Genomic DNA, 12,794 nt, shown 5'->3' with positions numbered 1-12,794 from the left:
CGGATAGGCTAGGGGATCTATGGACAGTAACAATATCTTGTAACAATGTCACCAGTGAGTAAGACTTAGTGAATGGCACTTCAATCTTGATTCTGTGTTAACAACTGACTATCTAAGTTATCTAAATGAGCGTAGAGAAGTGAACTTATATATCCAGTTGAGTAGGCAGACTCATAAGACTCATTTGATGAGTCTGATGAGTTGACTCGTTGGACTCATCTGATGAGAGCGATGAGTCGTTCCTCATTGGTTCGTCGGTCCATAGTTAATCCGGCGATGCCTACCCGGTAGGCCCATTGTTGAGACCATAAGAGTTGGGTCGTGACACTACCCTGTAAACCTGTTGTTGCATAAGAGTCGGATCGTGACAGTGAGGAGTGAACTTTTATAGATATCTAGTTGATGTTCCTGGATCTTAGCGGATCGATGCTGATTCTCATCGATCCCAGATTGAATCGTGATGAATCGTGGGTGATTCCTGTCGACCCAATGCTGATTGGTTCTTCAGTCCTTCTTCCGAAATTACCTGCCCCTGTAGGCCCATTGTTGCGACCGTAAGGACTGGGTCGAAATACCGTATACCCTGAAGGATTAGTAACACAATAGATTCCCAGGGGACAAACCTAGATGTTAGTTTATATTGGTGGATAGATAAGTGTCTCTCCTACGTTGATATCGCCCTGATATCCATATCACGGGTGATATTAATATACCCATATTGCTACACGATCATCGATCTTACAAGTGGGCCGAAGAGAAACCCTTGCATGTAAGCTGCTGGAAGTTAAGAACATCTTGATACGTCTGCCGACAACGTTGTGCGATCAGGTATTGCAATAAAAAGCTGTATATACTCGTAGAGTGATGGAAGCCTGCCTCTTATCTTCTCGTAGTCTAGTAGAGTTGTCCATTTCTCTATATGTGCGATTTATAACTATATTGCTAATTAGCAAATTAAAACCCATGCCCAGCTTTGGCATTTGGTAACAACAGAGGTAGTAATATCAATATGAGAATATTCAAAGATTCTTGAACTTTTTTTAGTGATTAAAAGTGCTTCTAAATACGGCTGGTATCAATCCCTGGGCCCCTCGACGACCCCTTCACCATTTATTTACAACAGGGTGGTCGCACTGCAACAGATTGATGCATAATGCCTTCACCAACAAAAAAAAAAAAAATTATCCTTTCCAACTCCCCGGAAAAAAAAAAACGCCCAGCAATGTGATTGTGTTTGAACCCCCGTTCCTTAATCCGCAAATAGTCACCAGCCCAAGACATTGAACCAGCTCTTGCGGGGGTCCTCCTTGGCACCCTCATACACCTTTTTGCGGGCGGCTTCGCTCTGGGGATTCTTGTACTGGGCGAAGAAGCGGTCCTGGGTTGCGGCATGGGTCTTGAGTTGCCAGCGGATGTTCATCGCGACGGCGGAGACTGAAGGCAAGTGGTGTTAGTGGCAGTGTCGGGCTAAAGTCCAGCTGATGACTTACCAATGCCGACGGTCATGACGACAGGCAAAACCCTAGCCATGGCTGGGTTGGTGGGGGGCATTCTAGCTGGTTGAGTGACCATTTTGGTAGTTGTGCTGTGTATTTTGATAGTATTGGTGTCTGGACAATAGCTTGGAGATTTGAGCCGCGCTGTATAATTGAAACACTAAAGACTGGACAGGATGCTGCTTTTGTATGATGCTGTGGATGTGCACTGGAGAGCATCTGAGGTTCCGTTTGAAGCATTTATAAAACACCTCTTTCCAATTATAAAACGCGCCTCGCCTGCTTCTCCCGAGCGTGGTGTCTTCATTTCGTCAAGTTATCTGGTGATAGTTCGAGTGTGGTGTGGTATTAAGCGGTGGTGGGGTGATTTGTCGGCGCAGTCTGCTCACTCTCACCACCCAATGCAGGCACCTCATAAGCTGTCAAATTTTATCTTACAGCACCCAGAATCCCTGCTATTCTCGTAAGGGACAAAGATCTGACCCTATTAGGCCATTTTCGCTCTCTGCACGACGCTCCATTGGTCCGTCCGGTAAAGAAGCCTTGGAACACGTGTAAGGATCGGAATCTCGTGCGCTGTGTCTGCACAGCCTATCGAATGATTCCTGTCCGGTTTATAGCGAACTGGTCCGTAAGCATAGATAGGCAATAGTGTTTGTAAAATTTTACCATAGAGTAGACCTAGAACTGTTATCCGACCTTGGGTGAGTCGCCTCGCTGGATCGATGGATGAGGCGATGGGTCACTGCTGGTTAGTCAGTTGGCTCATCAATCCGAGGTTTCCTACCCTGTAGGCCCGTTTTCAGGAGAGTTGGGTCGCAACAACCAGCAATGAAAGCCGACCAAAAGGCATCGTTATATTTCCAAAACAAAAGAGAAAAATGCTGCATTGTCTTAGTGTAATTTGGTGCAGTTGGGAGCGAAATCGCTGTCCTGTTCAAGTAAGCTCTTTAAGAGACTAAAGCACACTGGTCGGTGGCTAGGAATCCTCTCCTTTAAGGCCCTGACAGTTGGTTCCCAAGATGTCCGGATATCGACGTGATACGACCGCAGCAGATACACGTCTTCCCAACCTCGTAGCCCCGATTCCCGCAAGACTCTATCAACATTTTCTATTGCCAATTGGACTTGCTTATCGCTGTCATTACTATCGAGATCGCCTGTGTCAGGGTCCCATCCGCCTTGCCCAGCACACTTTACAAGGCCATTGCCAAGGTCAACTGCCTGAGAGTAATGTCCCAGTTCACTGTGCTTCTGGGCCGCGCCAGGTGGATTATAGTACGACAGAGATGACATTATATCTAGATATCTTGTACTTTGTTTAGTTGGAGAGATATATATTTTAGAGAAGAATGGGAATCACAGCATATACACAGCTCTGAAACACTGAATGTGATTGGCGTTGTTTTCTGGTGATTGAAGAGCGAGAAGATGGGAGGTTAGGCAATATGGATAGAATAATGTAGATTGAGCGACGGGAATTAAGATATTGAAATATATACTCAATCATCGTAGATAATATCGCTATTGGCGGCCGTCATAGCCGATCTGATCTTTCATAAGCAACTCTGCTTATAAATTTAGAAGATGACAAATACCGAGTATGAATTTTTCCCTTATTTTCTTTTATTTTTTAATTCTTTTTTATAAGTAATAAAAAGACGTGTTGCAGATCGATCGGAAACCAAATGCCTATCCACTTTATGACCCCACCATTCAGCCATTCAGCTCAATGCTCAGCCAGATCGCAACAATGTAGTGGGGATTTATGGGAATGGCTATACAAAAGGATAGGCCTAAAACCGAGTAAAACTAATGAATGAAATAGGCAGTAAATAATATCCAAATTTTTATTAACAATGTCCATATATCAACAAGCAAGTATTCTATATTTACCTGTGTTGTTGGGAAAAAGTTAGCAGTCTTTAGTCTGAACAGTGGCTACGGTCCGTTGGCTAAAGGACCCCGTAGTAGTAGAGTGCCAACCATGTCCTCGAAGAAGCGAACAGCTGGCTGACGACTTTCACTTCTTGAATTTAGGAGAGGTTGGTTGCTATGTTATCGCGTTTGCGAATCCTTCTGCGGCAATGGCTGGGAGGGGTAGACGTTTGGTGGACGTTGGTGCGGGATCGGAAAAGCTCGTGACTCACTCAGATTCCAACAGACTGCAGTCACACATGTGAAATTTCTTGACTCATACGGATTCCAGCAAGAATGCAGGCACACATATAAATCTTCTGCACTCAATTCCATGGTTACCGAATTTCTAATATTCTCGACCCTCGTTCATCATCCTGGCTTTTGCGCTGCCGTTACCATCCACGATGTCTTCAACACAGGCTTCCGAGAAGCCCATGAGCGAGAAGCAGCGCCAGAAGCTTGAGAAATTCAAGCAGAAACAGGAAAATCTTGCGCAGCAGTCACAACAAAAATTGGACAAAAAGGCTAGGAGACTGGAACCTCCTGCGGTCGCGGCCAAGGATTGGATCGAGGAGACACCTGCTGGACATCGAAAGATTTTGAAGCCATTGGATGACGATTTTCACAAGGCCTACCTACCCAACGTCGTCGAATCTGCGTGGTACAGCTTCTGGGAGAACCAAGGCTTGTTTAAGCCACAAACAGAAAAAGATGGCTGTCTTAAGCCGAAAGGCAAATATGTCATTGCCATGCCACCGCCCAACGTATGTACTCGTGAATCCATTGGTGCAGTGGTCGTCTACTAACGCCTGGCTAGGTAACGGGGAAGCTACATATCGGACACGCCCTGGCGCTCTCGCTAGAAGACACCCTCATCAGGTGGCATCGCATGCGAGGATTCTCAACCCTTTTCATCCCTGGCTGCGATCATGCAGGCATTGCGACCCAAGCTGTTATCGAGAAGCAGCTCGCCAAGAATCCGATAAATGGCAGGTCCAAGAGGCAAGATTTCAGTCGCGAGGAATTCGTCCAACTGTGCCAGGACTGGAAGGGGGAATATCAGCAGAACATCAACAATGCAGCACGCAGACTCGGCATCTCTCCAGATTGGTCTCGAGAAGCCTTCACTATGAGTCCGCAGTTGTCTAAAGCTGTCACTGAGACCTTTGTGCGGCTACACGAAGAAGGCCTTATATACCGAGCTAACAAGCTTGTACATTGGTCATGCCGCCTCTCCACCGCTTTGTCCAACCTGGAAGTCGACCAGAAAGAGATTGACGGGACGACGAAGCTTGACGTCCCAGGCTATGACAGAAAGATCGAATTCGGGACACTTACGTATTTTAAATACCAGATCGAGGGCTCCGATCAAATGATAGAAGTTGCAACAACAAGACCCGAGACAATGTTGGGCGACACTGGTATTGCTGTGCATCCTCAGGACGATCGATACAAAGATTTTGTCGGAAAGATTGCCATTCACCCAATTATCCCCGGTAGAAAGTTGAAGATTATTGCCGATGAATACGTTGAAAGAGAGTTTGGTACTGGCGCAGTCAAGCTAACGCCCGCCCATGATTACAATGATTTCAACCTCGGCAAGAAACATGGCCTACCCTTCATCAACATCCTCAACGAAGACGGTACTCTTAACAGTAACGCTGGTCCTTATGCTGGACAGAAGAGATTTGATGTGAGATACGGTGTTATCGAGGAGCTCAAGAAACTTGGCCTCTATACGAAATCGGAGCCCAATAAGATGACTGTTCCGATATGCAGCCGATCAGGAGATGTCGTTGAGCCGCTCCTCAAGCCCCAATGGTGGATGAAGATGGAGTCGCTGACGAAACCCGCCATTGAAGTTGTTGAGAGTGGTGAGCTGGTCATCAGGCCAGAGGTACAAAAGCGATCATACCTGCAGTGGATGCGAAACCTCCAGGACTGGTGCCTATCAAGACAACTATGGTGGGGTCATCAGATACCAGCATACTTTGTCAATATCGAGGGCGAAGACGCCGGTGATGATGCCGATGACAAATACTGGGTGTGTGGCAGGACAGAACGTGAAGCCCAGGAGAAAGCAGAGCAAAGGTTCCCAGGCAAGAAGCTGACACTTGAGCGCGATGAAGATGTCTTGGACACTTGGTTCAGCTCTGGACTTTGGCCTTTTAGCACCCTTGGATGGCCAGACAAGACGGAAGATTTTGAAAAATATTTTCCAAACTCCACTTTGGAGACTGGGTGGGATATCATCCCATTCTGGGTGAGCCGTATGATTATGTTTTCTCTGAAGTTGACCGGAAAAGTGCCTTTTAATGAGGTCTACTGTCATGGCTTGATTCGCGATAGCGAAGGTCGAAAGATGTCCAAGTCACTCGGCAATGTCGTTGACCCGATCGACATAATCGACGGTATTAGTCTCGATGGCCTGCATCAGAAGCTGCGACAGGGTAACCTGGCCCAAAGCGAGATCAAGAATGCTGAAAAATACCAGAAGAAGGCTTTCCCGCAGGGCATTCCCGACATCGGGGCCGATGCTTTGCGGTTCTCACTTGTCAACTACACACAATCATCCGGCGGCGACATCAACTTCGACATCAAGACAATGCACGGCTACAGAAAATTTTGCAACAAGATTTATCAGGCCACCAAGTATGTCCTTGGCAAGCTTGGAGACGATTTTGTTCCTCGTGAGAGCTCTGCTCTGACAGGAAAGGAGAGTCTGCCTGAGAGATGGATCTTGACGAAGATGAATACTGCTGCGAAACAAATCAACCAGGCACTCGAGGCACGCGAATTCGCAAAATCGGCCCGGATTAGTTATCAGTTCTTGTACGATGAGCTATTTGGCGTCTATATTGAGAATTCCAAGTCGATAATCTCGGATGGCACACCCGAGGAAGCTCGTTCGGCCATTGACACACTATACACCACACTAGAAACCGGCCTACGACTTGTGTCCCCGTTTATGCCCTTCCTAACTGAAGAGCTTTGGCAGCGGCTACCACGCAGACCAGGCGATGAGACATGTTCAATCTCGATCACTGAGTATCCAGAGTTTGAGGAGTCCTTCCATGATCCGAAATCCGAGGTAGCCTATGAGCTTGTACTGGGCTGCTCGAGAGGTTTCCGTTCCCTCTTGTCGGACTATGCTGTCAAGGATAACGGCGTGGCTTATATCTTACCTCTCAGTCAAACGTCATATGAGACAGCGTCTGCTCAAATTTCCGACATCAAGTCACTCAGTAGCAAACTACCAGTGGATATTAGCATCTTGATGGTTGGAAGCGCCAGCCCAGCTGGTTGCGCAGTCTTCCCCGTTTCCGCCGAGATGAATGTCTACCTCGATATCAAGGATCGCATACAAGATGTTGGAAAGGAGGCTGAAAAGTACAAGGCAAAGTTGGCTGAGGCGAGAAGGGACCAACAGAATAATGACGCGAACATGGCGGATCTGAGTAAATTACAGGACATTGATGCTACTGAGGCCAGGCAAGTGGTTGAGCGCCGAAAGCTGGATCTCGAAGCTAGATTGCGGGCATTGGAAGAGATTGTCGCAATGTTTCAGGGGATGATGGTTTAGGCGAGTGGCAGCTGCAATTATGTATAGCGATAATTACTATTTAATCCATAATAACTTTCTATTTTGCCTATTACTCTTAATTTTTGAGACGATTCCCACAGTATCCTTGAATCTCGCGAGAAAAGGGTCTGTATATCGGCCGATGTCGACGTAATATCAAGGTGTTATAATCTACTGACTCACTGATACTGAAGATAAAAGGTAGTTCGAAGACTTCAGAGTTCTCGCCTGAGGTCTACTACCAGCATCGACCCAATTTTGCCGGATGAAGCCTATGGCATGAGCATAGCCGGCGAGCGATGAATCTGCTGTTGCTCGCACGGCTTTTTAGGGAAGCTGAGCCCTGTATTAAGCTTATCCGAACGGCTGCTAAAATGCGGGCCGCAAAGCCTAGGATGTTAGGGGCTCCATAGGTAAGTGAGAATTGTGGGGAGATGACAAGAGACAGTTGTTTGACTCAGCGAAACTCGAAGGGAGGATTTAGAGAGACAATAATGGGCGAAATGTGCGTAGATAAGAGCACATCATATATCCATAAGACCGTGAAACCGGTCACAGCCTGATTCACGCTGATATGACAGAATCGCTAGTGAGAATGTTCACGTTAAACATAAGTTGTGAGGGGTAAGCATCGTACAGGCAAAGTGAAGACGAAGTATTAAATCCAAGTACATGTATCCATGACTCAGGCACAATTGGGTAGGAAGGATACAAAATAAGGCTTATAGCTCTGATACGGAAACTCAATAGTCTCAATTCAAAATAGTCATACCATTCAGTGGGTGGCCTGTATAGCTGATTGGAAGGGAAGTGCGGAGAAATACACGTATGCAGACGATACGTTGAACAAGATGATTGGGTCAACTATTGAACCTACGCCAAACTTTTAGGCACCAGCTCACGTGTAAAACCCTTTGTTCAATCATATATCATGAAAGTTTAAGGTACGATTTCTAGGCAAATCGTTCTGGATGATGTGCAGCATTCTACTGTTAGCTTGTAATGGCTGCCTAATGGACAGTCAATTATCTAATACAAAGTTTCGGTATTTATATCGTTCTAATTGTAGTACAAAAATCTGTGAAAAAACAACAAACATTAAAATCTGGAATTTTGCCAGACATTAAGTAATTGAGAGACGTTACATTTCGGACCATGAACCAAGTCTCTCCACATATGGCGGGATCTGATGCTGGGCGTGTGTCTGCAAGGCCGACAGCAGATGCTGAAAATGAACAACCAGATACCTCATCTCTACCGGCTGCAAAAGACACCCTCAATTCTTCGCTGAAGACAACGGTCGACCAGAATCCGGCATTGATACAGTCTAAATTATTGGCGCCGCCGATGTTACGCTCGCAGATGCTGCCCTTGCAGATATTACCTTCACAGATATTGCCCTCGCAAGTGTTATCCTCGCAACATTTGTCCTCACAAGTGAACAGCACAGCACCTCTAGTCCTGACAGCTTTCATAAACACCAATCATCATCATCACGATTACAACCCCATGTATTTTAGCAAGGCGATCTTGAAGATGAACGGTAATGTCGCCGAAATGGCTTCGAAGTTTACTGAAGAAGAGTGGAGCAACCATCGTCGAATCGTCCAGTTCAATAGATCCCGATACGGAAGCGTCTTGAATGTGGGTTTCAAAGCTGTTCCGATAAACGAAAGACTGCCTAATAGCATCTGCATCTCGTGCATCTGGTGGGCTGAGAAATATGACTGCTATTTTACGTCGATCGATGTTATACATCTACTTGAGCAGCTTGTGGCAGCACCTAAACGCTTTACTGTTCAGGAGAAGAATCGCATCCGCCGCGGCATAGAGGGCTTTCACCCTGTAACGGTTTCGAAGACAAAACCCGACAACTCAGCATTTTTCAAAAGGGTTATGGCCTTTCCCCATCCTAAGCCCAGAAACATTGAGACGAGTTTTAAGGTGTTCCCCTGGGCTGTTCTCGAGCCCCTGCTCAAAAAAGTCGTCGGCCAAGTATAGCGCCATGCCGTTCGAGCCATCTGATAACAGCACGGGGTCAGTGTCGCCAATTTCTACTTCGATACACAACAATGCTCTGAGATCTTCGATATACGCTTCTATAAAACGCCCTCAACGTAACAGGGGGCTAAATTCGGACGACACCCAGGCTGATTCTTCTAAGTTGCTAAAGATTAGCCCTAGTAGGCGTGGAGTCTATCTATCATGGTTGGAAGATACGTTGTTTAGTATTATGAAAGACGTGAATGCGGATGAAGCTGCTCGAGAGAGGCTTTTGGGGACTCTTCCGGACTTGCTTGAGGCTTTTGCGCTCAAAATTGGCTACGGAAAACCAGTCCAGGTGCCTCGCGATGCCATGTTTTTTGTCAACAAGTATCGTCAAGAGGCTACTAATCTACAAGAATAAAGGGCTGTTGAAGCAATACTATTTGATCAAGATATAGTGTAACTTTTGAATTTATGCGACCTTTCGGGATAGGTATTAGGAGCACAGAACGTTTCAGACAGGCTGGCTTCCAGCTCTGACAAGTCATTGCTGAGTGATTCTTTCAACTATTGGCAGGAAAATTTGAAGCCTGAAACAGCTGAACCAGATCGTGATGGAAAAGGAATCGTTTTTGTAAAGAATGGATCAACAAAGACAGCTGTGGCTCATCACATTTCGTGGTTTAATGGTGAAGACTGCGACTTATGAGCGATTTCTTAGCCGCCTATAGAATGACTTCTATTATACATTTATGTCAGCTTGAGATTACTTATTTAAAAATTTTCTTTCGTATTAGTAAACACCATTTTCTACCCCTTCTACTTTAGCTATCGGACTTCATCTTTTCAGCTAAATCTTTCGGACAAGTCATGATCTCTATAACAATCGGAGCTAAATCAAGATCATCGGAAACATCGCTGTTATTTCCGCGGACATAAACGATGCTTAGGTTACGATTGGTTGAGCTAGAGGTGATATCCAACATGGAGGTGATAGCTAAACTGGAGGTGATAGCTAAATTAGGGGGGCTGAAGCAATTTTGAAATTAACCTTGCAATATTTATTACTTTTCTCGTATCTCCCTTGCTACATACGTGTCGATTCAAAGACCAACTTTGAAATAACACGGCTGTTGAAGAGACTCCGGTGACAAGGAGGAGAATAAGATTAAGAAGAATGCCCCTACAGACTTCAACTATCTGAACAAAGAAGCCGTCTCGTTCATCACAGAGAATCTAGACCAGCTACCAGCTACTATTGTATGCAACAATCAAGTCTTATCAATGGCCTAGAACACATCCTGCTTATCGGCTAATGCGCCAACGACATGAGGCTCTCGTCCCATTTGGCAGCTTCGTCCGATATGACAGCTTCGTCCGATTTGGGGCCTCATCTGGCATAGGAGCTCGTCCGATCCCCCCGCGGATCAATAATACCCGAGGAGTATAAATAAGACGGCAACAGGTGATATGGCGGTAATCTGGCTCGCTCTTAGAGATACCTAATTGGTGCAGCTAGGGCTATAGCGGCTCTTACAGGCAACCATCATCACCCATGACCTTTGCAGCCCTGTGGAGAAAGCGGTACTGAGAATATGACAGGTAAGCCATTCTCACCATCCATCCAGATTGCATTAGTATCTCTTTGCTAAATAGGAGGCGCCAAACTTAGGACAACTGCGCAAGCGAGGGGAGTGCAAATACGCCACACGCCACGATGGTGTAATTGCCCCAACAACCCCAAATGTCGGTTGAAAGGAGACTGCAGCAAAACCTTTTTCACAACCGTCTAATACGTGCGAAAATTTATTCTAAAGTGCTATCAAGGCCACTTAACGTACTTGAACTAGATCTTTTGGCGAGTTTCATCGGCCTGGTGTTGTGGAAATATTTCTCATTTACCTCAGTTACTGTACTCTCTCTGTCCTTCATAAAGCCAATTACTTCGTAGCACCACGCTTAAAGATGCCCCCATTTTTTGTTACTAGGGATCGGCCTTGCTGCCCACCATGCGCGGGCCTTGTTGCTTGTTGGAGACATACTACATGTGTATTAGCCCCCTACTTCATGGGTGTACAGAGCTAGCATGCATTGAATAAGCACAACTGACACCATGACGCCAAGACAGCTCTCCGCATAGGTAATGATGCTATTAGGGGCTCGGCCAGAATAGGTAGTTGTACAAGTACCAATGTACCTCTGGCAGCAAGGTATATCGGCCGGCCCCCTGTAACAAGCATCGTCGGATCAAGCTGACCGAAACGTTTTCGGATCAAAATCGCCGGACCTTGCTCTCATGCCCTCATGAGATACAACTAGTGCCTACCTCGTACTAGCATGTTTTCTTTTCCACCCATTACAAGCGGACTTCCGCAGCAACCCTGCTCGTTTACAATTTTAGTAAGGCAGACTTGCTGGCATTCCAAAATGGCCAAGCATTTGCTTAAAGAAAAGATCCACTAAACAGGGGGCACGGACTTGGTTCGCAAGCTCGTTAAAGTCTGTTGTCAAAGGGCGCACACTTGTGCCAAGGAGGGGGTTGGAGGACACAATGACTTACATGGCCGAGTCATGTAGAGAGTGGCTGCCCGGTAGCCACTTATTCGTGCCGCCATTTTACCTGTATAAAATTTAATCTATCCAGATATTTGGCCATAATTTGGCGATATTAGAGAGGGCTGTCCTGTCGGTGCTAATTAAATCTAGAAGCACCCACGTGTTTACCGGCTAATCCAATTCTCGTTAAATTACCAACAAGGCTGCCATCTCATTAGAAATGCATTTTCTTTGACATGTACGGAGTTAACCCTGAGCGCAAAAAAAAAAGAGAGAGATCATCTTGGACGTGGCTCGAGCGCTGCTGATTTTGCGTTTCCACACTTTTTTGCGCCCTCTGATGAGGCTCTGTCGGTTCTTCGGTTATATGTCACAAAGTGTTCACTTTTTGCGGGTCGTAAGAACTTCCTATCTAGGTATAGATAGGTTGCATTTCTGAAATATCAATGTAGATGTAGTTATCTATATCAAATACACGGAGTGCTATATGAGGAAAGACGCAGCATAATGATTATCAGCCAGCATGCAGTGTAATTAGGAGCGGTATCTTCCAGTGTGCGGCCTGGAGGATGCCGCAGTGGTGCTCTTACTCCAGCCCTTGGTACGGAACATCCCCGTTGGGGTCCGGTCCCAATCAGCGGATTTCTGTCGGTATGAATAGCATCAATATTACGGATGTAGCAGTCCGCAATTACAACCCTAGCTCCGATATTTGTCGGACTCGACGCTATTGGGCGGGAATTAGCTACAGGACATGTAGGTCATATGCTAGCGGCAACTTCGGCCCAACTATACATGCCGACACAGAGTTGCACCAACAGCACCTCAGCGTAGATTAGTTACCGAAGCTGGCTTGAGAATTGTCGAGCGCCCGCAACGGCACTTAGGACGTACCGGTGCCTTTTTTTACTCCCTCTTCCGTATGGCGCAGCGATAGTCCTATGAGCCGGGAGTAGTTGTACAAGCCGCGTGATTGGCTAGGAAGTCTTGGAAGGCTGTATGACTCGCTACGGAAGCTTTCCGTTGGCATCTTGACAGATTTGCCTTGACCCCAGGAGATCACTCCTTGTACATGATCGACGTGACTATAAGCACCAATTTCATGCTAATAAGACGAATAGGCAGCGAGAATAACATCTTCTAGCGCGATTCAAGGATGTCGCGGCCTTGTGTCAAGTCTAGGCATCATGGCCACTTGCAAGAAATAGAGTGCCTATTCATCTCTGACACAGCCGCAAAGGCATACAATCCAG

General features: G+C 46.2%; 4 protein-coding genes across 4 annotated transcripts; 2 read left to right on the top strand and 2 right to left on the bottom strand.

Annotated features, from left to right (window-relative positions):
* Nucleotides 1-1,264: 1,264 nt before the first annotated feature.
* Nucleotides 1,265-1,530, bottom strand: GGI43DRAFT_380829 (uncharacterized protein; the record flags this gene model as incomplete). Its single annotated transcript, XM_083203035.1, has 2 exons — nucleotides 1,265-1,434; nucleotides 1,491-1,530. 2 exons carry the CDS (start codon nucleotides 1,528-1,530, stop codon nucleotides 1,265-1,267), a joined length of 210 nt encoding a protein of 69 aa, XP_083064488.1.
* Nucleotides 1,531-2,176: 646 nt separating this feature from the next.
* GGI43DRAFT_258371 (Endoribonuclease L-PSP/chorismate mutase-like protein) lies at nucleotides 2,177-3,198 on the bottom strand. The gene is made up of 2 exons (XM_083200945.1): nucleotides 3,095-3,198; nucleotides 2,177-3,044 (listed from the first exon to the last, which is right to left on the bottom strand). The coding sequence occupies exon 2, from the start codon at nucleotides 2,790-2,792 to the stop codon at nucleotides 2,391-2,393; it is 402 nt and encodes a 133-aa protein (XP_083064487.1). The 5' UTR covers nucleotides 2,793-3,044; nucleotides 3,095-3,198; the 3' UTR covers nucleotides 2,177-2,390.
* A 622-nt stretch (nucleotides 3,199-3,820) lies between these two features.
* Nucleotides 3,821-6,999, top strand: GGI43DRAFT_421013 (tRNA synthetases class I domain-containing protein; the record flags this gene model as incomplete). Its single annotated transcript, XM_083207884.1, has 2 exons — nucleotides 3,821-4,180; nucleotides 4,234-6,999. The coding sequence occupies 2 exons, from the start codon at nucleotides 3,821-3,823 to the stop codon at nucleotides 6,997-6,999; spliced, it is 3,126 nt and encodes a 1,041-aa protein (XP_083064486.1).
* A 1,155-nt stretch (nucleotides 7,000-8,154) lies between these two features.
* On the top strand, nucleotides 8,155-9,406 carry GGI43DRAFT_421012 (uncharacterized protein; the record flags this gene model as incomplete). Its single annotated transcript, XM_083207883.1, has 3 exons — nucleotides 8,155-8,958; nucleotides 8,996-9,182; nucleotides 9,216-9,406. 3 exons carry the CDS (start codon nucleotides 8,155-8,157, stop codon nucleotides 9,404-9,406), a joined length of 1,182 nt encoding a protein of 393 aa, XP_083064485.1.
* Nucleotides 9,407-12,794: the final 3,388 nt, after the last annotated feature.

The sequence above is a fragment of the Trichoderma evansii genome (genome assembly GCF_050947405.1).
Source record: "Trichoderma evansii strain SZMC 28006 chromosome Unknown GGI43scaffold_3, whole genome shotgun sequence".
NCBI classification, from domain to species: Eukaryota; Fungi; Ascomycota; class Sordariomycetes; order Hypocreales; family Hypocreaceae; genus Trichoderma; species Trichoderma evansii.
This window is presented reverse-complemented; position numbering and strand designations above follow the sequence as displayed.